Below are 25317 nucleotides of genomic sequence, written 5' to 3'. Positions count from 1 at the left end.
ACTCTCAGTAGTGGAGGGTGAGTTTCATTACTGTGAAATGCAAGCATAGTATATATATGCTTAAAGGTGCTGATAAAGAATCAAGACACAATAAAGGAAATCCAGGCATGCATGGTGCTGGTTGATTGATTCTTTGATTAGGAAGTAAGTCTTGTAACTAACCAGTAGATAACCCTATTTTTTTGTCCTGGTTTTTAATTATTTGGTTTTCTGGCTCATGCTGAGGATGTGCAGGAAGATAATGGTTTTCCTGTTTGCCGTATGAGAAATGAAGTCTCAAACACTTCACTTGCATGACATCCAAAACCAGATTGTCCCTCTTGCATTCAGAACAATGTCCTAAGTGGAAGTGAATCAATGGAATTAGTTGTTAAATCTATTCCTAGTCTATAGGCCAAATCAGTATTTTGTCAATGAAGGCAGCCACAGCTGGCTTGACAGGGTTACCATAGTGTCACAGGGTTTCCCCACTGTCCTCTCTTGAGTAAGGTGGTAGAAGCTGCCTTTCTGCCTTTGTACATAAAAGTAATGAGTTTTGCAAGAATGTGGAAGTGTATCTTAGTTGTGATTTTGTGCATTTTTGGGCAGTTTGTCGGGAAGGTTGTGGGGAGATGAATTACAGAGAGAATTCTGTAGATGCAAATGCAAATTGGCTCAGAAGCAGCATTGCCATCTGTTACCATTTGCTAAGACTGATGGAATAGCTGTGTGAGAATTTTTACTTTCATATGGAGAAGTTAAATCTTTAGCCTTCCTAGTTCTAAAAAAATGTAAATCAAAAGGAGGAAAAAAAAATACCCAACACTCTGAAGAAAAAGTGTCTTCCTCATTAGACCTTGTAAAGCTTTTAGAAGTACGACACAAAAAAGTTGTTTGCTGTTTGTTTTGACATTTGCCCCCCCCCCCCCCCCCCCGACATGTTCTCAATACTGGTGATGTTCTTGAAGTTCCTGGGGAGAACTGCAAGGGAAGTACAGGTGAAGCAGGACATCTCTGAGATTGTACTACCCAGTGGAATTCTAGGAGGCTTACTTTAGCTGAAAAGTGCCCTTGGCTCAAGAAGTTTCAATTGTGGCTGGAGTTGAAAACTTAAAGGTTTTAATCAGAACAAATAGCTTAAGACTAGCTAAGCAGAAGGATGGACTGGAATAGTAGCAAAGTCCGTTTTATGTTTAGCACTGCAAAGCGGAAGTTGGATTTTATAAGAGAACTGCACAGAAATTTTCATTTTTATTCCCTTAATTTTAAAATATCTTGAATAAGATTAGATCTCTTTAAAATCTATGTGGAATGAAGAATGTATGTTACAGTAATTCCTAGCATATGCATAAATAAAAGGAAACCTTGTGGAAAACAGGAAAGGGAAGAAATCAGTGCTTCACTTTGAAGCAGTAGTTTCAAACCTTGGAGCTTGAAAGGAAACTAAAATTATAGTTATGTGTTTTGTTTTTTTTCTTTAATTCTATAGTTGTAAACTATTTTCATAATTACTCTTTAACCTGACCATATTGCTGGCAGTGAAACCCACTTTATAATGAGTTGTCTTCTACTGAGTAATGAAAGCTCTACATAAGGCTGTATTTGTTATTTTTCTTTTTGCCTCTGGTCATTTGAAGCAAGTAAACAGCTTGGATGATAGAAAATGATGTTGGAACTTGAAAATGCTGATTATAGAAGGAGGACCAGTGATCGCTCCACCAGGAAGCCTTTTAGTAGTGATTTAGCATCATGATGTCCATTCATCTGAGCAGCCAGGAAAGATAACTAGAAGTTCTTAAAATCTGGATCTTTATCTTCTTCATCTTTCAGAACATCAAGTTACTTTGCCACCTTGCTGTATTGTTTTAATAGCTTCCTTTCTGCAGGTACATTCTTAGCCATAGCACCTTAGTTTGATTGGGGGGGGAATAGGGGATCAGGCAGGGAAAAGAAAAAGGCTATAAAAGAGCCTCTCTCTGCATGCCTGAATTAACCATCAGCCATCAGCCTGATAGCCTATTTGGGATTTCTTGTTTTTGAGGTGAAGTATTACTATTTGAGAAACAAAGCAACTCCTCTACACAGTTAATTGAAAACACCTTCCTTAGCACAGGTACACATTCATGCCTGAGAAGACTATTGTTAAAATGAGAATGAGAGAATTACTTTTAGTTAATAACGTTCAGTAATGAAATTTATGTAGTGGAATTAATACATGGAGAAAGAAATGTCTGAAAACCAAAAATCACATTGAATGACTGAACTTGTACATTTGGCATGTCACTGACATTTCTGCAAAATGCTGCAATTTCTTAAAATAAGATTTGAATTTTGGACTGAGGCTGGAGCAGAGAGTATGTTGCAGTATTTATGCAAAACCTCCTGGTTTTGGAAGGCAGAATGAGAAGTGCAGGGAATTACCTGCACTTGTTTACAAGATGTTTATGTGACAAAATACTGTCTCTAGTTAGAACTGCTATATTTTTATTGTCTCTAAGCCACATAGTCCCAGCAAGAGAAGGCTGTGAAAGAGTGAAAGGAGGAGGCCTTTGGGCAAAGAATCTCCCAGAGTGAGTCTGGAATTGAAACACTGAGCATCTGTACATTTTTCAGCATTTCCTCTAGAGATGCAAGAATGTGCTCCCTCCTCCTCTCTCCCTTCAGCTTTTAATGGCTTTGTTTTCCTCTCACTGATTGTTCCACTTGTATTCCATTTCTAATCTGTGAGTGTAGGTAAGATTTCATGCAGTCTTCTCAACTGAAGGCCCTGCTGGCTGGTGTCACACTTGTCATCATAGGAATGTGATACTGTTGGCGTCCAGCATCATAAATATTTCAAGTAAACAGTATTTTGTGGGTTTTTTAAACAAATTTCTATTCTTAGTTGGCTTGGGCTGTTATCCTGTAAAAAGAGTGCTCTACAAGGTAGAGCTGAAGAAGTCCTATTCAATGCAGAATTATCTATGTCCTTTGTTCAGTACTCTCTCATGAAAGAAAATGTAAAAATCTTTCTTGACTTTAAGTTGCTAGTGTAATTGATTCCAATAGTGAGTAGAAGTGGTTATTTACAAAAATGGTTAAAATTCTTGTATATCTAATTCTTAAATTACTTAGGTGCACTTTCTGTTTTTGCAAGACTTTGTACTGCGTTAAGAAAGAAACCAACATATGCAAGTTTGCATCAGTCACTCAGATTTCCCATATTGACTTATTTCATTGAAGGTAATTACGAATGTTCCATAAATGTGACATTGTCCTCTTCGGAGCAAACAATAAATGGCTGCTTTAGAAGGGTGTGGTGGACAGCTGTGAATATGTATTTTAATTCCAACAAGAGTGGAGTTTAATTTTTTTTAAGAAAATGATTGTGAGATCAAAACATGATTGATGAAAGCTTGACCCTAAAGTGAGTGAAATATTTTTTGCCATTAATCTAATGCAAAATTAAATTAAAAAATTAAAAAAGTTTTCCTCTGTGCTGCTATATTTTGCAGACACCAGTTGCATTTGACTTTGAATTGAAGAATTCAGTTGGAATTGAAGGATTTGGTGCTCCTGTGTCTTTCTAGTGAGATAACAGATATGTATGAGAGAATATTCTGTGCTCTTGCATTTACTTACTCAGGACATGCCACCTGAAGTGTTAATGACACTTCATCTCCTCCCACAATACGGTCACCTTGGCATACTGAAATTCAAACCCTTCAGACTGAGATTTTAGGGCATGGGAGATGTGCATAGCAAATCACTTGTTTGCTTCCTAGGAGCTTTCCTGTGTTTTTTTCAGTCAAAAAGTTATGTTGTTTCACATAGGGAATATACATACCAGCAATATTTAAAGATGGTTTTCAGGAACTGCAAAACCTTAAATCATCTGTGTCCTTTCCATCAGCAATTTGGAGAAAATCTAAGCATGGTTATACAATGTAGAGAAGCAATAACAATTAATTGGTGTGGGGGGTGGATGCTAACTCTTGCAAATTTTCAGGGTTCAGGTCCAGCCTTACCTATCCTTTTCTGCTTACATGGATTATTTGAATTGGGAAAGTTTCTGCGCGTGTGGTTGTGTGCAGTGAAGCAGAGGATTTGGATCTCTTCATAATGCAAAAGCTTTAATGGAATAAACCTCCACAGTTCTTGCAAAGGGAAGGGGCTTTGTAGTCCTAAGTGATGGCTTGCATCTCACGATCTTTATTCTGAGATGAGAGTTTAAGATTAGTGTCTGTTCTGAAAGACCAGTTGCAGTGATCCCAGAATTGGTTTCTGTGCCAGGTTAAGTTCTGGTTGTCAAAACAGTGTTTAAGGCAGGCCTGCCTGCACTTCAAAATTAAAAAAATAATAATAATTAAAAAATCAACAAAAAAAACCAACTCCAATGCATTCCTTTTTTTCATTCCTGCATATGAATATGAAACACTTAAAGTTCTGTATAACTTCTTTTCCAAGTAGGAGAAAAACAAAAGCCTTCCTGTTATCCTTGATTTTCCCCATGATTGTATTTGCAGTATGCAAAGTAGTTTAAGAGGAGGGGGTGCCAGCACCCAATTACTGTGATAACATCTTTTTAGTCCTACAAAACAGAAATGCCAGGGTGTTATTTTAGAAAGGTAATGGTACATCCCGTTAAAAATGATAGTCTGCGTTAAGTTTTGGTGAGTAAAAACAAGGTTCACAATTTCATAAAGCACTCAGGTTTGCAAAGATTTTGTGGCTTGCATCAGAATAAAAGTGAGATTTCACATTATAATGAATTGAAGGGAATTTAAGACTAGCCAGCAGAGGGAATTAACAACTGTAAGAACTGTGTTGGATGGAAATTGGCCTTCCCTTGAGAAAGTGGCTTAACTCTTGAACAAAGGATGATGTGTACATGTAGGAATTCATGCTGTGTCTTGGACTTCAAATTTTTTTTTATTTTTCAACTGTGATTACAGCATAGGTGTTCTTATGCAAAAAGGCTGATGTTCTTTTGCATGAAAATATATTGTAGAAAGTGACTTCATGGATTGCCTTTTACCTCAAGTGGTAAGCTGTGTAACTGTTGTAAGCAAAAGGCTTGTGCCGTTACTTGGATGAACGTGCTGATAGGCTGATTTCCTCTGTTGCATAGGAATACAAATAAATGCATAGATGTGGTGATTGAAATTGGCTTTTGTATCTTAGGAAGCGTTCAGACAAGGTTTGCAAGATGGCTTAAGTAAAAAATTGTAAAATCTCATTGCTCTACAGTCTTTAGATGTATATAGATGGAGCTAGTGGCCTGTGTTGCTGGGTTTTTTTGAGAGAAAAACACGCAAAGCAAAATGTTGTGCTAAACCCAAAACTGTGTTCAGTAATGTCCTATTTCTCATCATCCTTCTTCCTATGAAAAAACTGGTACGGTAACTGGCATTGTAAATGCTTCTCATGAAGGTGTACCAGAAGTGAAGGTCTTGGGAGGACTAATTTAAAGGCAAAACAAAAAACCAAAATTTAAAAAAAAAAAAGAGAAAAAAACCTCCTCTTGTCAATTACCAAGTAACATTGGCGTTTTAAAGCATGATTCAACATACCTGTTCTGTAAGAACTTCTGGGATATGTGTAACAGGGGATCCTGTCTCCTGTAAGAACTGTTACCAAAGTCTTAGGGAAAGGAATCATATACAGCATCAGTTGACTGGCCTTTCCCTTTTCTGCCTGAAAGTCAAATGTGGGCTATTACTAGGACAGACCACAGTAAATGAAAAAAATGAGATATTCAAATAACTTGTCATTTCTGCTCTCTGGGCCACATGTAATTGTTTATATCTTGAATAGTAACACTAGTAGGTGTAGCTGAAGGACATCAGTTGTAAAAAAAAAAAAGACAATTTTATCTCCAGAAAAAGCTAATCTAGTTGGTTTGTTGGACTGCAGTATTTCCAGAAGGATGTGTGATTAAAAGAAAAAAAAATAAAAAATAAGGATTGCCTTCTGTAGATATGCAAGTGCAAAAAATTTATAACAGCAGTGACTTGTGCAGATGTGTTTTAAATGAGTGGGATCTACACATGTGCCTCTCTCCAGGAATTCAGGGATCAGCTATGTTTTCATTCTAACTAAACTGTACATGAAGGGCAGAAAGACACCTTCCATCTTACTGAAAAGTTTAATGCTCACTAATGCCTTCAATTTTGGTTACATAAATGCATCTTATTTACTCTGCCTTCAGGTCAGTGTACTCTTTCACGGAGCAGTTTAAAAGATTGTTTTAAATCTACCCAAGACTCCATCCCAAATATTCAGTTGCCAGAGACTTAGTAGAAGTAGCTTAGAATCACAGAATCCTAAGGGTTGGAAGGGACCTCGAAAGATCATCTAAATAATTGTGATAGTGGGAAAAATCAGTCATCTTCCTGTGGAATGAGAAGACAATAGATGCACATTACTCTTACTGGAAGAACAGATTTTTTTTTATGTGGTCTAAATCATGTCCTGTACTATGTATGAATTGTAGCAATGCTTTATGCTTTTATGCATTGGTATTCCGTAGCATATACTTTTCATGTTTAAAAATTAGACACTAAAATAGAAATACTAAATTTCTAAGTGGGCCCAGTTCTTTGCTGTTTTGAGTTGTTGAGAATAAGGAAGTAGAAAGATCTTAAAATTCAGAGAATGTTCATTCCCTTCCTTGTCATCCTACAAAACCGAACTTGTAAAGACATTGCAGCAGCAAAAGAATCAGTGATGAATAATAGATTCTTCTTTCCCAGCTTTAACATTTACATAGAGCAAGCATGTCAGTGGCAAGAAGATGACAATTTGTGTTTTGCTTCCTTCTGCTGTAACCTGCTTTTCCTCAAACTGTGGGAAATGTGGGCAGCTTTTGCATTCTGATGCTAGAGTTCTCTTTCCGTCAGGCTGGTTTGGGCTCGCCTTCCATGGATGGGATGGACAGTTGCCCGTTCATCTGGTTAAGCAGACATTTTCCAGAAAAGCTGATGTTTGCTATTGTTGGCTGTGAATGTAAAATTGTCTGTATCCTGCTTTGCAAGGGTGATGAGAAATAGTACTGTCAGCATATTAATTTATTCTTCAGTCTTTGTGACTAGTTTATACTGGAATAAGCTTTAACGAGCAACAGCATATACAACAACAAAAACAATAATATGATGCTTCATGTTTTTGTGGAATTCATTATTTTTTCACTCATAAAATTGTCCAAGCATTCTCTGTTGCAGCTGATGTTCATAATGTATTTCTTCCACAGCTGTGGTATTGTCAGTGGCTTGTTGAGTTTTTCCTCCTACAGACTGCTTTTGGTTGTAGATTATTATGTTCCGTGAAACCGGAGTTGAACCAGGGTGTTGTGTATTACTGTGTATACTGCCAAACAGGATATACAGTTTTGAGCTAAGACCATCAAGTTCATAACTTTCTAAAAAAGTTACTTTTATTAGGTGTCTTCTCCAGCAATTCTTTGGCCTGACACTGCTTTTCTACCAAGTTATTTCTCTCTTTTGTGAGCTGTGAACCATTAGTGCTTTGTTCTTTTTGTTGTACACACTGTTTTCCTGAATAACTTTTTTCCTTTTTTATAATTCAAAAGGATATGCTTTAAGCCTTACAGATTTATAGTGCTGGGGAGCTTACCTACACAAACATTTGAAGTTGTGCAGTGGGGACTGTATATGGGTTCAGTAATGTGAAATAATTAGAGAAACTGATTCTAATCTGAACAACACCTGTGGAGCTGCTTACTGTGCTGTGCTTTCAGCATACCAAGGTGTGGGAAGGATTGTTGGATATTCCTTGATTTTGCTCCAGTAGACAGAACGTGATCCAGGAAAAACAAGCATGTTTTCAGGCTCTGAAAAATAGCAAGATGGCATCATAAGAGTATTTAATTTCCAGATTTAGCTACTGGATACTTTTATTAAGTCTCATTAGACTGTTTGATCTACAGGAGTTTGCTCAATTAGTTTGGTGTGGCACATGCCTTGCCTGCCTTCTCAGTCTGCATGCAGCTGCTTTTTTATTTTATTTTTTAATGAAGAAAATTTTACTTTTGGTGTCCTTAACATCTTTACACATTTTAAAGCCTTTTAAACAGTTTTAATTACTAATGTCCCAAGAATAACCTTGTCTAACTTCTGCTTCCTTGAATAGCTTCCTTTCATTTCAAGGGTTAGTTCATAGTCAACAGTTGTCATCTAATTGAACTTGTTCCTAAGCAGTTGTAGAATATATCCAAATCCCATTTCCCTATGCTAATTTTGCATAGCTTAGCTGTTCCTGCTGGCTCAAGGTTGAACCCTGAGGTCACATATTATTCCAGTATGATGGTGACTTCTCCATCAGACCAATGAAAGCATAGAGACTAAAAATAACACAGAATTGCTAATTAATGAGAACACTGCTAAAAGCTAAAGCTTTTTGTGTAATGGTGAGCACTTAATATTTTGATAGGTCAGACGAGTACCAGGTTCCAGTGGACACCTTCATAAAACAGAAGATGGAGACTGGGAATGGAGTGATGATGAAATGGATGAGAAGAGTGAGGAAGGCAAAGCTGCTGTTTCTCAGGAAAAGGTAACTTTTGTTTTTGTCAAGACATTTACACTCTGCAAGATACTCTGTCTTCACATTAACTGGATCTTTAATGCATAAAGCTGCATAGCTCATATCTCACTGCATTTGTTTTCCAGTCACGAAGAGTGAAAGAAGAGGAAAACACAGAGGTAAAAATGTCTTAATTTTTTGTTTTGTTTTGTTCCAAGTGTTTGAGTAAACAGATTTCTTTGTCTGTTGTTAAAAATGTGACTTGCGGTGGAAGTGTTGTTCTGTATAGTAGGTACTTGTGAGGATAGAGCTGTATGCAGTTGGGCCTGTAGTAATTAACTTGATCACACACTGGATAAAATGGATAGGAAATTTAAAGTCATCTTATGTTCGTTCCTAGCAGAATTGGTTAAATAGGCAATTTGACTGTTTTTAATTAATCTTCATAGCTGTATCACACTAATTACTGTCTTTTTGTCAGAGTAATGACGGCTGTTTCAGAGTAGCCAGAAGTTGTCCAAGCAATTTTTAACTTTTAGGATTTGTCACATGTACCTTGAAATTAAAATACTTCATCCCAAGTACAGTAAAATAGTTCAGTACTGTGGTATAGTACATTAATTCAGAGGAATAAAGTATCATATTGAGCTTCATGGCCTTGTACTGAGAGTGTAGCATCACTGCAATAAGTACTTGCTTGATAGGATTACTGGCTCTCCATCTGCTGCCTCCACTGAGATGGCAGGCCAAAGGACCTCACTAGGACACTGTCCCACACACATTGGCATGGCATGCCTCAGGCTTATCTCTAGCGAACCTGGTTTTAAACCTTTCCCTTGCAAATTGAGTTGAAGGCTCTTTTAATGAGCCCTGCTAACTCCTGTGCAAAAATCCTTTTCACCTTTGAGACAAGTGTACCCTGTTGACTGCCAGCAGGCCTGGTGTTGTATAGACTGGCCCAGGATCAAAAAAAACCCAAATCCTCCTGGTGACACTAGGCTTGGAGCCAGGTATTGATCTGCTGAGTCTTTGTTTCTTTCGTTATCTTCTCTGCAACAGGGAGGGATAGAGGAGAAGAGCATTTGTACTCCTCATCCCTCAACCAGTAGTCCCAAGGCCCTAAAGTTCTGCAGTTTGTGACTCAGTTTATACAAGTAACTCATAATAAGAGTTGTTTAGCTTTAAGTCTTCTGTTGATTTTTTATTTCCTAAATGCTCCAGAAGATGACTTGAAACTGAGACTAGTGCAACTTGTCACTCTTGGTGTGAGCCTCTTGGTCTTTGGGCCGTACATTCAAATACTCTGAAATAACAGGTCTGTTAAAGATGCTGAAATAATAGTAGTAGTTTATATGAATGGAAGGAACTTAGTGGGAGTAGAAAAAAAAAATTACTCACCTTTTAGGGATTAAATAATTTTCCAAATAATCATTAACTTCTGTTTAATATACACAGATAATAAAGCATTGATCTTGTGTAACACTTTTTTTAAAAGTAGCTTTAATGTGAAAAACTGTTGGAAAACAACCAAATCAGATTTGTGATACAAGTCTTTATTTCGGGAGGGCTCTTCTGTAACCCCTTGTATGGGCTTCTGTGAGTGGTGACAGTGTGCTAATTTGAGTATGAAATCGTAGTAGGGTAAAGGACCATGAGGTGCTCTGTATCAAGGATATGCATTTTCTTGAGACCTCACATAAAACTTAGTTGAAGTCTTGGGAGGGTATTGTACTCAGAGGGAGAAGTGATAGTGTGAAAGATATCCATATGCTTAATTTTTCTCTGTGGAAGACGCTCTCTGAGCTGTGATTCCCACTTTGATATGTTACTAGCTTCTTGCGGATGGGTAGATGTGAGACTTCCTTCATATCCAAAACTGTCACATAAAAATTACGTGAATAGTTACTTGGTATTCTGTGTGCAATTATTTAATAAGATATTGGAGCTTTGATGCAAGGTGGATTAAAAGCTTTTACACTCAGTGCTTTAATATAGGCCTTCTCATTTGTATCTCTGTGATTGAAATATGGCAGTTTTACCAAATCAGCTATGTTTTAGACTGTGTTACTGAAAGTCTTAAAAGGTTTTTGAGAGAGGATGTGTGAAATATTCTGTGCTAACTTGCAGTGTTAGGGTGGTAAGTATTTCAGGATATTTTCCTTTTTCTTTTGGCATTCATTATAATATTTTGTGTTTTTCTTTAATAGTCTCAACCTGCTGTTAGTGATGAATATAGTGATGTTCCATGTGCAGTGAACCTTGTCTTAAGATTAAGGTAAGAGATTCTTCTATTTATTTTAGCATTCCTATTTAGTTGGCTGTATTAGTTGTGATCTCCCTCATTATGTTCATAATACTAGCATAAAATAAGTGTTAACATCTTTAATCTTCCAGTATGACCAGTACGAATAGTGTTTCTGTGACTAATTGCTGTCTTTTAATTGCTTACTGAAGTAATGTAAAATGAAATGCAGAATATGAAAGCAGCTTCAGGCTACCCTTCATTAAGTATTTTCTTGCTTTTTTCCCTGCAATGCAGGATAACAGTGAGAGCTTTTTAATGAGTTTCTTTCACACTTCAGCATTCAGCCTCTGACAGAAATAAACCATAGCTGTATTGCAAGTTTCCCACTTAAAAATGTTTTTCACTGGCAAGTTCGATCAGCCACTGTGGAGAAGAAAGAGATATTTTAGAAACTGGAGACAAATATGTTGTCTGCTTTAAATTTATACATGGATAAAATGAGTCCGATTACATTTAATTAAAATCAGTGTATAAGTAAGATTTGATTGTGTAATTATGCAGTCTAGTTCTTGGATAAAAGTATTTTTTCATAAGAAGCTTTGATAAGTTTTCATGTATTTACAACCATTTTCCTTAAATGGCTTACTTGGTTACAAAACTTACTGCTGCTAACTTTAAAACTTGTTTATGTCTAGTTTGTATTGACAGGATATCTCTGAGGAATTGTAAACTGTTCATTATTGCTATAGGGAAAAGTTAAATATTACGGGTTTTTTATGCTTACAAAAAGATAAAAAATCAAATAGAGAAATATTTACAAAATACAACCAACGTGTTAGAAACAAATTGCAGATTTATGCATAACAAGTAGCTTTAAAACCATAACATCAAAAACTGTTTGTAATTAGAAAAATAAAAATCTATACAGAGTGTGTGCTAAGTTCCAAAATCTATTATCCTGCCTTTTCTTTGACTACTTTTCTAATGACAGCTGCAAAAAATGGTGTGGCTGCCAAAGGTTGTTTACTGAAGGGAGAAGTAATAAATTTTATTGTGGGGAGAGAAAAGACTTGGAGATTATTTGAATTTGTTTTAGTTGTCCAATTTACATAACTGCCCGGTTACGCTATCAATATTCTTTTTCATCTCTGCTGACAGACAGGTAGATGAAACCATTTACAAACCAGACCAATTTTATACTGCTATGTGAATGTACTAGTGGGGTGCTCTAGGTATTTTTAAATTACAATGAAACATACAGAGTGATTAGTTTCTACCCAGTTACTTGCAGTGCTGGCATTATCCACAGGGCAAACATTTCAGTCTTGCAAGTACAGTGAAATGTCAGGGATTATGCTTTCAGCTTGCTGCAGCCCTTAGGCCAGAAGTGAAAGAAGATTGATCCTAGGAGAGTTGAATTTCCAAACTCTTTATTTGCATGATGAAATTTAGTTCTTGTTAAGAATCCTCTTAATTCATGTGTGAAAAAATTCCCTCCCCTTACCCTTCCTAAAAGCAAGTCTGTCATAACTAGATTAATGTGTTACAATCAGGAAGGCAGATAGTCATTGGTAGAGAGGGAAGAAACATGAATTTTAATTTTAGAAAATTTTAGAAATTTTAGAAAAAAAAGTTTCCTTTAAACAAAAGAAAATAGTCTTGAAGAGTATATATACTCTGGGGCCTGAAAAACACTGTTGGTGGTGTCTTGGAAAAAAACAAAAAATCTGGTGTATAATTTTGCAGAATAGATTATGTTAATGTAAGCTAACCTACTTTTGGAGAAATGACACTTTGCAGTGCAAGCTCCTGGCCCATGTGAGCTCTGGCTGTGTCCTGCCTCAGCACTAGGAGGTGAGCTGTGAGTTCTGCATCTTTGCACGGTTGTCTGGGTTCCCTTCTGGTGGAAACCTGACTACACAATTAGAGTCACAGCTAGACATGATGTGTATGGACTGCTGAGGGGCATATAGGAGTGCAGGGCTTAGCAAGCAGGATTCTCTCCCTTTCGTTGCTACTTTGCAAACTGCTTGTCTGACAACATGGGCTACAAGCTCCCTATACCTATGTATATGATGCAGATTCACAGTTAGTACTTAAGCATTTATTACATTTGCTATCTCAAAGGCAAGAGTTATTTTGTTTATGGAACATTCACAGAAATTCAGGGCAGCCACTGCCTGCCTCCTATATACATTGTGTTTGCCAAGGTACTTCTGATGGCATTTAGATAGTTGTGCTTCTTTTCCACTGTTGACCCCAGAAGGGGCACAGCTGAGGCTGCTGTGAGTGTGGCAGATGTGCAGGCTGCTGAATACTTGTCAACAATTATATTCAAATGACTTGTTCTTAAGTAAATTAAAAGAAACCTTATTAGGGGAAGGGAGCTGATGATTATTTGTTAGTTTTTAGGAAAATTCTTATGTTTCTTCCATTATGTGGTTACCTGTGAGGAGTTAACTTGAGCTGATTTGCCTGGCAGTGTCAAGTATCTGTCAGTATATGCTGTTAAAAGCTTTTCATCTTTTACCTTACTTTTAGGCACATTGATAGTTGCTCTGTCCTGGCAGTGAGTTGTTACACCCAAGAGTCAGAGGGCTCCTGGGTTCTGCATTTTTGTGTGTAGGTCTAGTGCAGTGAGCAAATTCAGAAAAGCCACCTCTGGAGAAGCAGCAACTGTGGTAGCAGTATAGAGCTGCTGTATGGGCAAAAGGTAAGGAAGATTCCTCCCTAGCCCCAAAGAGTCCTGATACTTGGTCCTTACCACTCTGTTAAACAAAGGCCAGAGTAGGTTTTGAGGCTGGCATTCCATTGAAGTATTGGTGAGTTTGTACCACACTAGGTAATATAAGTGACAAGCTACAATGATGCTGTTTTGGGAAGACAGTAGTGTTTGAAATGTTGAAGTGTTAGTGCTTGAACTATGCTGTAATCTGTTTTGCACTAATTTAATTTGTTATTTCTGATTTGTTAGCAGAAGGGCAGTGGTATGGGGTTCCTTCATTAAAGTCTGAAATACAAATTTCCTGTATGACAGGATGTAAATCTGAAAGCCTGCAGTCATTCACAGAATCATAGAATGGTGTGGGTTGGAAGGCACCACAAAGATCATCTATTTCCAACCCCCTGCATGGTTAGTCCTAGGTTACAGAAGTCGGCACCCTCTGCTTTCCAGCCATACACAGTTCTCCTTATGCCAGGATCATTGCAGTGTGAAGGAGCTTGCATTCAGGACAGCTGTACATGGAGAAAGATGCTCTGGCCCCCAGCTGCTCTCTTTTGCTGTAATTACCTTACTGAGTAAATGTTTTTGAGCATCTGAAAGGAAAAATGCTGCTAGTTTAGTGAATAAAAGAGGTGTGGATGACTTGCTTCGTGTCATGCAGCATTCGCATTCCCTTGGGATTGTAAGGTAGTAAACAGCAAATATCCTCACAGGGGTTTCTGTATTTATCCACTTTGCAGATTCTAAACTATTCTATCGATGTCTTTTGTTGAATTGATCATTAACTCATATAGCTGATAGAGACTTGAGCACATCAGAGTATTTTTATGGGATTTGTTAAAATGAACCGTAAGTTGTGAACCATATTATTATGAAGCAAGTTAACTGTAGTATGAGGATAGAAACAATTTCCTGTGATGTTTCCTCTACACTATTATATAGATTTTAAAGCATGGCTTGATATTCAGATAAACATTGTGAGCATTAGATGCCAGACTGGAAGACTCCAAGCTCAGTAAATCATCAAAAATGTTGGAAGCTGTTTCTTTTAAAATAATTAACTTGAGGCAATCAAATTATAAAAACTGCACTAGCTTGGTGAGCTGAAAACACAGTGGGTTTAGATGCTAAGAATTACTGTTTAAAAAAAATATTCAGTACTGATGTGGGTAAAAATGTAAATACTGGCAAAATACAAGAGGAATACATTGACTGATAGGGAGGATGAGAGGTGAAGGGAAGTAAACACTTCAAGAGAAGGTTCAGGAAGGTCTCATCTCTTCATTGCTTTCCTTTTGCTTATCCAGAGAGAGGGGCCATGGGGTAATGTCACAGCAAAAGGTGAGCATTTCAGATAGAAATAACCCCTCCCCATGTGATGGGGGTTGGCTATGACCTGAAGGGTCTTTTTTCCTGGGTTCCTCAGGCAAGAAGGGATAGTGGAAAAGAAAGTGGTGGCACTTGTGGTACTGATGAGTCTTTGACTGGGTGACTGCCTTGGTTCCAAGAGTTCATGATGGAAGTTGATGTGAACATTTAGAGCCTGATGGGTAGAAGCAACTTAATTTGAGGCTTGGGAACATGGGCCAAAAGGTTGGAAGAGTAGTATGTTGGAGATTTGGAAAAGGGTAAAGCCTAGGGACACGGGCAACCTTCAGAAGAATATAAAAACAAAAAAGAAAAGCAAATGTTTCTCTGGCTTTTTTTTAAATCTTGCTTTTACAATGAGTCTATGCTACACCAGAAACCACCAAATTTTAGATGACAAATTTGCATTTTTTTCATAGTAACATGTTCCAAATTAGTAGTATCCGTAAAAATTAATAATATCCATTAAAAATGACCTCCCCAGAGAAGGAATTCTGGCAGAAGAATCAATGCATTTCAGTAATTCTCTTACTGGATGCTTGGGTTCTCTTATTTTTCCCAAGAAGAATAGGGTTGGTCTCATTCAGTAATTGGGTAGGTAAAGTCAAATTAACACCAGCCTCTGTTTAGTGCAGATGCCTTGTTGTAGATGAAAAGCACAACTTGCATTCTGAACTAATCTTTAAAGAATCCCATGACATTCTTTGTACAAGTGCAGGTATTTAACTCTGGTAGTCTGGGTGGTTTTCAACTTCAGTATCTGACTTGTTCATCCTTCTCCTGTATTAAATACACCTTTTTGTTTTAGTTTTTTCAGTGGGACTAACTTGTAAAAATATCATTTACTGTCAGAGTTGCTTCTTCAGTTAGAGGTGCAATTTCTAATTTATTTTCTGTCTTTTGCAATGTTGTGTCCTGGAGTGTGTTGCCCCAGAAGTGAAATTAGCATCAGTGTGTTTTAGGTAATTTCATGCCAAACTTTTGAAAGGCTCTGGTATTAGGTACTTAATACAGACAATTAGTATTTTAAAACTCAAATTTAATAAAGAGACTATGCTTGAATTTTGCAATGAAATGGTTCTCAGTTTTTGCATGATGTGTTGCCATGGCTTATAACTATGTCCTGGACTGTGTGAGTGATCGTTATGTTGAAATGCTGATGCTTCTGTATGCTCAGCCTCACAGAGGAATTTGAGAGTGGAGAGAAATTAAATCTGTAATCCAGATTTTCTTCTGTGAGGCCGTGCACACCGTGTCTCTTGGCAGCAGACCCAGGCAGGAACTCTGCAAAGAGAGGTTTAAGGTGATTGTCTGTGATTTAGTCCTCTTGAGAGGGCTGTTCATACCTCTGGGGAAAGGGCATGGGGAGGAATTACTGCACTTGGTTTGAGATTTCTGGTCTAACCACCAAGTTGTTATAGTTACAGATTTAGGCAGTTTGCTGTCAGAGGGCTTGACTATTTAGATTAAAAACAGAGACATTTCATGTTAAATTAGGAGACTTGTTAATGCTGAATAGTTAAGAATTGCAAATTATCTAAAGCAATGTCAGATGGTTAAATTAGCTCCTATGACAGGAAGATAATTTGCTGACAGTAATTTGGAATGTCCTAGGACCTAATTTAATACAGTTCCTGTGTGCTAGATGTATTAAGTCTGTGGAAGAACAAAAGGGGCAAATGAATAATTTTTACTTGGTGCACTGGTAAATGGGATACTTCTATTATAATATTGCGTATCTTATTTTAATTAGCATGGAGAGAAAATGCCAAGGCAGAAGGTACGTAATGGCACTCTGATCAAATTCTTTACAGATAAATGTTTTGTGAGTCTGTAATTCTTACAAAAACATTTCTTCAGCTAATGTAGCTGGTTTATCACACTTTGTGAGTCATTTGTTTCTGTCTGAGGAATACCTCTTCTGGGGAGCTGGACAGAGACAACATTTAGAATGACAAGTCCAAGGAGTGGCTAGTAGCAGGCAGCTGCCTATGCCGCGCTGCAGCAGGACAGTTGTTAGGACTGAAGTGAAATGTGATTTTCTCTGCATGCCCTAACATAGATGATGAGGTGGCATTCACTAGTCTGAGCTGAAGCTCAATTGCTACTCTTCCTGCTTTTATGTAGATCTGTTTTTTAAAAAAAATAAATATGTGTAAGGTTACAGAGAAAGTCCTTGGGTGGAGATACTTATTAGAACTACTCTTATGTGTTAATACTTAAGTTTAAGTTATCAGGTTTTAGGAGGGGAAAAAAAGATAAACCACAAAGTCTATTCTCAGTAGAGGCTGAATAAGCCTGTTAACTGGCCCAGTACCATAACTCAGAGTTCTTGAGTATTTTTATTTATTTTTTTTTAGTTCTGTGTTTTTTTAGGTATCCTTAAAAAAATTGTTTTGTCTGTTTTGTAAGAAGTGGTGCTCTTATGTATCCTTCACCAATGGCAAGTATTTCTCATAGTTTTTGCTATTTAGTATGGTTTTGGTTTTCCAGTGTGTTTGTGGATTTAGTCATTAAATAAACTCCCAGCTGTGTGGAGAATTTACAATTGAAAAGTATCTATGGGCTGGGAATAGATCCATTAACAAATATGATAAACAAAACCATTAGTAGAATTCTTGAAATAAAGGTACCTGTGATTACAGTATTGAGCACTGTCATATATTTTGCTATCACTTCTAAGGCTTTGCCCTAGGAATCAGGGGATGTGGGAACATGGTTACTGAGCTGCATTGTATTTTCACAGCATGGAGACCTCATTTAAATAATGTGTTTAATCATGATTAATTTCTGAAATCAGTAAGCAGGAACCCTTGATTGTACTATTGATTCTAATCTTGCTTTCCATTTGTACTTCTGTTATTGCCCTCAAAACTTGCGCTTTAAAAATGGTAAATTATGCATTTCTTATTCACTAATTAAGGATGTTTTTATGCCTTGATGTATTTTTACTGAAAATAAATAGTTAATTATTTTTTTAAATGGCGACCTAAATAATCCTGGGCACAATCACTTATTTAATAGAGAACTGGTATATAAGCATGTAAAATGTATTATTATTGAGCAAAGGAATCAATATATTGTTTCTGCTTATTACATTTAGGTTACCGGAAAGATTTGCATGTCTAAATATTTAGAAGGCAAGGAATTAGGTGTTTAACCTGCACAGCTCTGGTTGTAAATTATGCAGGCAATTGCATATGGGGCTCTTGCTGATACTGAATTTTTAAAATAATTTAAGCTTTTTTATTCCATTCTGACTTCTTATTGTATTATTTACAAAAGAAAGAAAAAAGGGGGAAATAATAATAAAAAAAAAGCACAACAAAAAAACCAACGACAACAAAGAAATCGAAACACCAGCCTCAATCTCCTTTATGTTAAAAAAAAAAAATTAAAGCTTGGATTTGCCTCGGTAGTTTTATTTGTATTAATAATGACATTAATGGTCAGCTGTCACAAAGCTTATATTTTGCTAATTCAAAATACAATTAAAAATATATTTTTTCTAATAGTTTTAAAGGTACCATATTTTTCTTAACCAGCCACACTGTTTCATCTTCCTCCACCTGCTTCATAGTTGCCTGTGAATGTGGTGATGTTGTACGTTTGGCAGGGTTGAAACCATTTGAAATAATTTTGTCTGGTTTGGCTGTTCATTCCCACTAGATGAAACCTATGAAGATTTTAAAACAAAGCTCAGACTTTTTTGCCACACTTCTCAGTCTGCTTGATAAATATATTCAAAATAAAGTTTTAGGACCGCAAAGTAAAGTATACAAAACACTACCACTGCCATTTAATCCTATGTGTTGTTAGGTAAAGAACAAATTCCTAACAGGTTATAATCTCTTCTTGTGCACCAGGCATGCACAAATTATGTGCGTGACAGCTGTCCTCTCTGTTACTGAAATGCTACCGCTGGATACTTCAGGGTGATTATTTTTTAACATTATTGTTGTCATCTATACTTAACTCCAGTTCTTTCTAGGAACAAGTCAGTTGTAGATCACTTCTGATTTTGACTAAGCATTGAGATTTTGCCACATGAATACATTCTCAGTATAGCTGTGTTATTGTCCTTCGTTGTATTTCAATAACTTCTTAAAAGGATGTTAAATCTTTACCACTATTTTTAAAATAACAACTTTTGTGCTAATTCAGGAATGATTTTAGGGGTAAAAAATCACCTTACAGTATTGCCCTCTCTATAGCACGAAAACCAATAGCTCTTTGCCTCTGATATTTCCACCTGCTGATATATGAGAGCAGGTAGGAAGTGTGAGTGTCCTAGAAGATGATGCAAGTGAATACTGCTTTTCACTGTCTATGCGGAGAAATGGGTCACTGAAAACTGAGGTAAAAAAAAATAGTGTTTGTTCCAGTGTTCGCTGTTTGGCTTAGCTGGGAATGAATGTAACAAGGGAAAAAACAGAAGGGCTTATAACATTCTTTTGGTTTAGCTTCTGGCATCAGCAGTTGCAGAAAGAGAGGATACCCCATTTAAAAGCATGATTATGTATAGCTATTTCTGCAATGTCTCTAGTTCTAACACTTCTATGTCAAGGAATGAAGACTTGGGGCTGTAAACCAGTGAATGGAGACAAAAGACTTAATGTTCATGTGTCACTTCAAAAATGATAAACAGTTTTACAGACTTGACTGGTGGTACTTGAATGTATCAGCTAATTTTTTCTTGTGTTTCTTCTATTGCACAATTTGTGCATTTTCTTAGTTTTACTATTATATCTTGTTCTTTTTTACTAGAGTGAAAGCACAGTATTTTAAATCAACTTGGGTCTGGTCAGCTATGGATAGAACTGTTGTAAAGTCATTTCCTGCTGGAGGAGCTGTTGACTACCCTAGAGCTGCAGAAGGTCTTAGCTGATCTAATTGTAATCATAACAATTCACTTGGCTTCTTTTTGTAGTGTACACTTGCCTTTTCTTTATGATAGATAGCATACAGATGGTAAATCTTTACCAGATAACTGCTGCCTCATTCCAACAGCTTAACAGCCAAATGACAGTGTTTCATTGTGTCATTGACCATTTTTCAGTCTTGAAAGCATCATTTGGCTGTGTATCGTCATTAGTGTTGCTGCTAACTCTTGAAGTATAGTGGTAAAAAGTATATTGCATCAGTTCAGGGATTTGTTCTTTACCTAAGAGCACGTAGGATTAAGTGGCAGTGGCAGTGTTTTGTATATTTTACTTTGCAGTCCTAAAACTATCTTGAAGCATTATATGCGAAACATATTTCCTTCTTTCCATAATCTATCTGAAGGGGGATAAGGCCTAAACCCTTGGAGGTTTTTCAGAGCCCTTGAAGTAAATGGTAAAGTTCTAGTGGAGTTCAAAGAACTGTATGTTTCAGGAATACATTTTACTAATACTGAGAGATTTTAAGCCCATTCTATTTGGTGGCAACATGAAAGCAGCTCCTACCAAAAGTTAAGAGATGTGCCCTTCTCTTTATTATTTTTATATAGTAAATAAATGTTCTGTTGTGTTTATGCAATCCCACAGGAGCTATAAAGTTCTGAATCACAAAGTGACTTTAAGAAACAGACTTCCTCATATTACTGCTTTGGTTGTGCTGCATGCAAGGTACCATGACTCCAGGGAAAAAAAAAAGACAGGTTGGGGGGAGAGTGAGGAAGAAGTGAGATGTGATTTTTGTAGGGGTAGTAGAGGATTCTTGCTCTCCCTGCCTAGCTGAATTGCTAAATTCTCGTGGCTGAAGCATAAGAAAATTGCAAGGCAAGGAAAATAAAGGGGCAGAAGATTTAGGTGCCAGGCCAAACTTTGAATTTGAGCCCCGTGGATGCATTTGTTTTCAAAGATTCTAATCCCACATCCTCTTTGCAATACTGAAAGTAAAGTGCTAGTTTGCTTTTCACTGTGTTGTGTGTATTAAATGTGTTGTGCAAATACAGTTGAAACAGTTTTAATTAATCAAAACTGAGGTTAGAAACAGGTACTATGTATCTTTAGTACAGGTATTTAATAGACAATACTTAAAAAGGGATACTGCATCACTTGCAGAGGTTTTTTCTTGAATCAAACTCTCTAGCATGCCACAAAAGTAAATTCTGTTGTTTAAAAAAAAAATAAATCAGTAAATTATTGCCTGCTGAAAAAGTAAACAGGACACTGACCAAAATACAACACTTGTGGAATAAAGTAACACTATAAAAGCTAGGTTGCAAAGGGAAGTGTTTAGCTTGTACAGTATGTCTTAAGCATGAGAGAGTGAGAAATGGGTGACAAGCTATTGTGAGAAGGAAGGTGACCTTTTTGAATGTGACTGACATTTGGAGTCAAGTACCATTTGTCCCTCTGGCATTTGAATAGCAAGGAAAAATATGTAAGCAAATTTTCTTTTAAAAAAGGCCTACAAAGCCTAGTCTTCCATTTTTCCCTCAGTTTTATTTCTTGCATTGTACACAGAAAGGTCTTGCCCCAGAGATGTAGCATGAAAATTGGATGAGTACACATCTAGAATGTACAACCTATCACTCTCATTAGTCCATTCCATTTTGATGTGAACTTCTGCTTTCTCTGCTGTCTAAATGAGCAAGTAACATAATTCTTCTGTGGCTTTAATTACACCAGCAACTGCAGTGAGGCAGTGCAAATACTATACTGCTTGCCCTTGCTTCTTAAGTTGTGCTGTCTTGTTTTTTTCCTTTCTAACTTAGTTGGCTTCCTTGGTAGTTTCAATGCATTTCAAATTTTGGAGGGGAGGAACCTAAGTTTTGCACAAGTGTGCTAAGTGTGATGTTTATTATCAGTGTGTGCTTTTTGTTAAAGCACTCTGACTTAGACTTTACCAGTGTCACTAGTCCTGATGGGGAAAATTTTATTCTGGTGGTAGCAGGGCTTATAGGAGTAGAGGGTGGGAAAAGGCTGGTTGGTGAAGGTTGCCATGTGACACCATGTATTTTGGTGCTATTCTTAATAAAGTTTCTACAGTTGTAGTGAAAGACTAACTTATTTCTGGTTCCAGAGAAGAATACTTCTTCTGCCATTGTTTCTTTCACTAGCCAGAGTTGTTAGGGTCTGACAAAACTAGCCATGGACAAACCTTTTCATTTTAGGGAGTCTACATTAGATGCAAATATTTTTAACATGTAGATCAGTTCTATTGCTGAGTTATAACTAATCATGATCTGAAAAGTGGGTGGAGGAAATAAATGTTTTTCTGACTTTCTTCTGTGAATGTATTCTTGCTTGTGATTTGGTTAATTGGGCCAAGGCCTTCATCGGTACTGGTCAGGCCCTCAAAGTGCACTGAGGGTCCCTTGTAACAAGCAACAAATGGTGCAGGTGCTTCAGCCTCTTAAAAACCTCTGCTTATCCTGGGCAGAGTTTGTATTTTGGCCATACCATAAAGCATTGTTTTTTAGTTTTCATTGTGTTTAATTTTCTTTTTAAAATGTTTTAATTTATTTCTCCTTCACTGCTAATGTGCTCCATGTTCTACTGGAGCTCAGGAAAAAGGGGATATAAGAAGGATTATATATACATATATACATCTTCCTTTTTATATCATATATATGTATGTGTATAGATAGAAGATATATAGAGAGGTGGATATAGATATCTTCTTTGTATATACACACTTACTATATGTATCTATAATTTTAATAATACAGAAGTACAGAAAAATAAGTGAAATAAGTGGTAGAATGTGCCTCAGGCCAGAGCTGCGGCATCTGTAAGTTTGAGTCCATTTAAAATAGGTTCAGTGGTGAGGAAACAGGCTAATAAGAGTGAATACTTGTTGCTCCAGGAGAACTTGATCTTTGATCTTTGGCTGCTTCCACTTACCAGTCCATTGAAACAGTAGAGAATATTACTGTGTCTTGTTAGGACTTGATAACTATAATACAGAAAAATGATATACTAATTAAAAGAATGGTTAGCATCCAAGATGGGTAAAGTTCACGTAGAGCAATGAATTTTTACATATGCAAGTGGACAAGCATGGGGATGATGAGAACTAGTATTTTTAATTGTTTTTTGCGATTTTTATATTTTTTATTATTTTTGCATTGGGAAAGGATGGGAAACAATAACTAAAACAGTTGAATTAAAAGTAGCTTTTGATTAAGAAAATTAATAAACTTTAATGGAAGGGGTATGTAATTGTGAAATGCCAGCAGAAGTAAATGACTGTTGATTGAAAGCCTGGGTGTCTGCAGTGCCTGTAAAGTAATCTAGACAGTGCTCTGTCTATGTGACAATGTGATGGGACAGGAGGTGATGGGAAATTGTCTGTGATTTATGGTTTCTAACTCCACCTGAAAGAGAGTGAAAAAAATCAGGGAGTCTTGCTTCTGCTGTAACTGATAAAAAACCATAAATGGTTCAGTTTCCATGTGATGTACATGTAGTCTGAACTACTTCACAAGTCAGCTTTGTTGATTACCGTTCTATTATCACCTGCATTCTTGGACACTCACCTCCATATGTATGTCTTTGTAAACCACATGTGCTAACTGAGTAGCTGAAGTCTGAAAATTCAGCAAGCAATGCAGAGACAAAACCTGTGTGTTCTTAAACACATGCACACATCCCTTCTTTTGGCTTGCCTTATTTGAGAATTTTTTCTTATTTTGGGAGGGAAGAATATACATATATATATAATATATGAATTATAGAATATATGAATATAGAATATACATATATAATATAATATGTAGCTATGGTAAGATGCATCTCATCCAGGAATACAGACTCTCCCTAAGGGCTATATGGAAGATGCCAAAGATTGTAGCATAAGAAATGGTGGGTACATTTCTGGTGGGGGAAAAAAAAAAGTAGTAGTAAAAAAAAGAAGGCAGATCCACTGCTTGATACATACTCAAGCTACCCCACCATGATTTAAACCTTAAGCTTAATTCCAAGACATGTAATTTTCTTCAGTATCACTATGTTCGACATTCTACATTTAAGGACAAAAGAAATAGTGACACTTAATGTCTCCAGTTTACAGTTGCATCATTAGGTAATAATTTGAAAGCCTTTGTCTTTAAATGCACAAATGTCTGAAATCTTTCATGTTTTAGGATTTTTCAGTAGAACTACGTAAATCTGAACAGCTGCATAATTTATTTATTCCCCAATCCTGTGTTTTGTAAATATAACCATTGTTCTGTAAATAATTTAATTCAAAATAGAGCATCTTTGTTTCATATCCTAACGACAAGATGGTCAAAGTTTATAGGTGGGAGTCTTAAGTGATGAAGTTAGCCCATGTGCTTTTTCTGATTGAGGAAGCATAATTCCCTGGAAAATCACATCTAGCAGTCTGAGTGTGCACGTCAAGTGACCCTGATGATGATAAAATAATAATGAAAATGTGCAAAAATATGCTTCTTTAAAGTCTAAGATTTTAAACTCTGAAATTGCTTTGCAAGAGGGCTGGCTGCCAAAATGTCTTAGCATGACATGCTTTGGTGTAACCCTCATTCAAAGCAGGTCTGTGGAATTTTTCCTGTTGAAGCTAATGGCACAATAAAGAGCGACCTGCAGGAAATTAATGAAGTGCAGTGTGCTAAAATGCAGAAAAATGTTTAAAATTTACTACTTCTTAAAAGAGATGGGCTGTTTTTATCCATGATAGTCAAGATATATTTAGTTTGTAATGGCACACAGCAAGAAGCAAATAAGAGAATGGCATATAAGAAATGGCAAAAAAAAGTCTGAGTTTACATTTTACAATAGAAATAACTTTTTCATAAATGCATTAGAGAAAGTAGGGACCATTAAGAGATGATGAAGAAGATAAAATTATCAATCACAAAGCTACTAAGTGCCTTTCTTCAAATCCAAGCTCTGTTTAGCAGAAATAGTCTTTGTGTGCTGCTGAATGGTAAGAATGTAATGGATGTAAATAAAAAGAACTCCAATGGAACCAATGAAATGCTGCTTGGAAACTCTGCCTAAAAATAAATCAACAAGTCCAAACAGTTGTCGCCAGACTGTATCAAAGGAACTAGAAAACTAATTTACAGTAGTAGTGACACTGACTAGAGCCAGAGAAGTGTCTGAAGACTGGAGAAAAGCATGAGTAGCTTTTATAAGAGAACTTGAGTACATCATCTTATTTGGTGGAATACATAATGGAATAAATAATTTATGGAAATCAGTACATGTCTGGAAGGTAATGGAACTGTAAGCAAAAGCACTTAGAGGCTTCTAGCAAATTGATCTTGCCAAACTTCCTGTGTTTTGCTTTCCTGAATAGTAGTGTACCATTAAAGAGAAAGCAGCAGTGTTGTAAATAGTTCAGAGTGTAACAATTCTAGATAGCAAAGTTGGATGGCTGAAAATATATCATTCTTCCTTGAAGTTTCACTTTCGCTTAAGTAAACAGATTGGACTAATTAAGTTTCTGTTTGGGACGTTATGCGATTTGGAAACAAAGTAAGATGCATTCCTTTTGCATCTTGCTCTATGAAAGAGTG

The 25317-nt window shown here is 36.6% G+C and overlaps 1 protein-coding gene across 1 annotated transcript in view; it reads left to right on the top strand.

Moving 5' to 3' along the window:
- The window catches only part of STK39 (serine threonine kinase 39), a 104959-nt gene that overhangs the window by 56169 nt on the left and 23473 nt on the right, over positions 1 to 25317 (top strand). The window contains exons 12-14 of the mRNA XM_009996295.1: positions 8410 to 8532; positions 8649 to 8681; positions 10710 to 10777. Of these exons, the coding sequence (XP_009994597.1) occupies positions 8410 to 8532; positions 8649 to 8681; positions 10710 to 10777 (224 nt within the window). The remainder of the gene's footprint in view (positions 1 to 8409; positions 8533 to 8648; positions 8682 to 10709; positions 10778 to 25317) is intronic.

This window comes from Chaetura pelagica, unplaced genomic scaffold (assembly GCF_000747805.2).
Source record: "Chaetura pelagica isolate M959 unplaced genomic scaffold, ChaPel_1.0 scaffold3, whole genome shotgun sequence".
In the NCBI taxonomy this organism is placed as follows: Eukaryota; Metazoa; Chordata; class Aves; order Apodiformes; family Apodidae; genus Chaetura; species Chaetura pelagica.
Note: the sequence above shows the minus strand (reverse complement) of the source record. Positions and strands in the feature narration are given on the sequence as shown.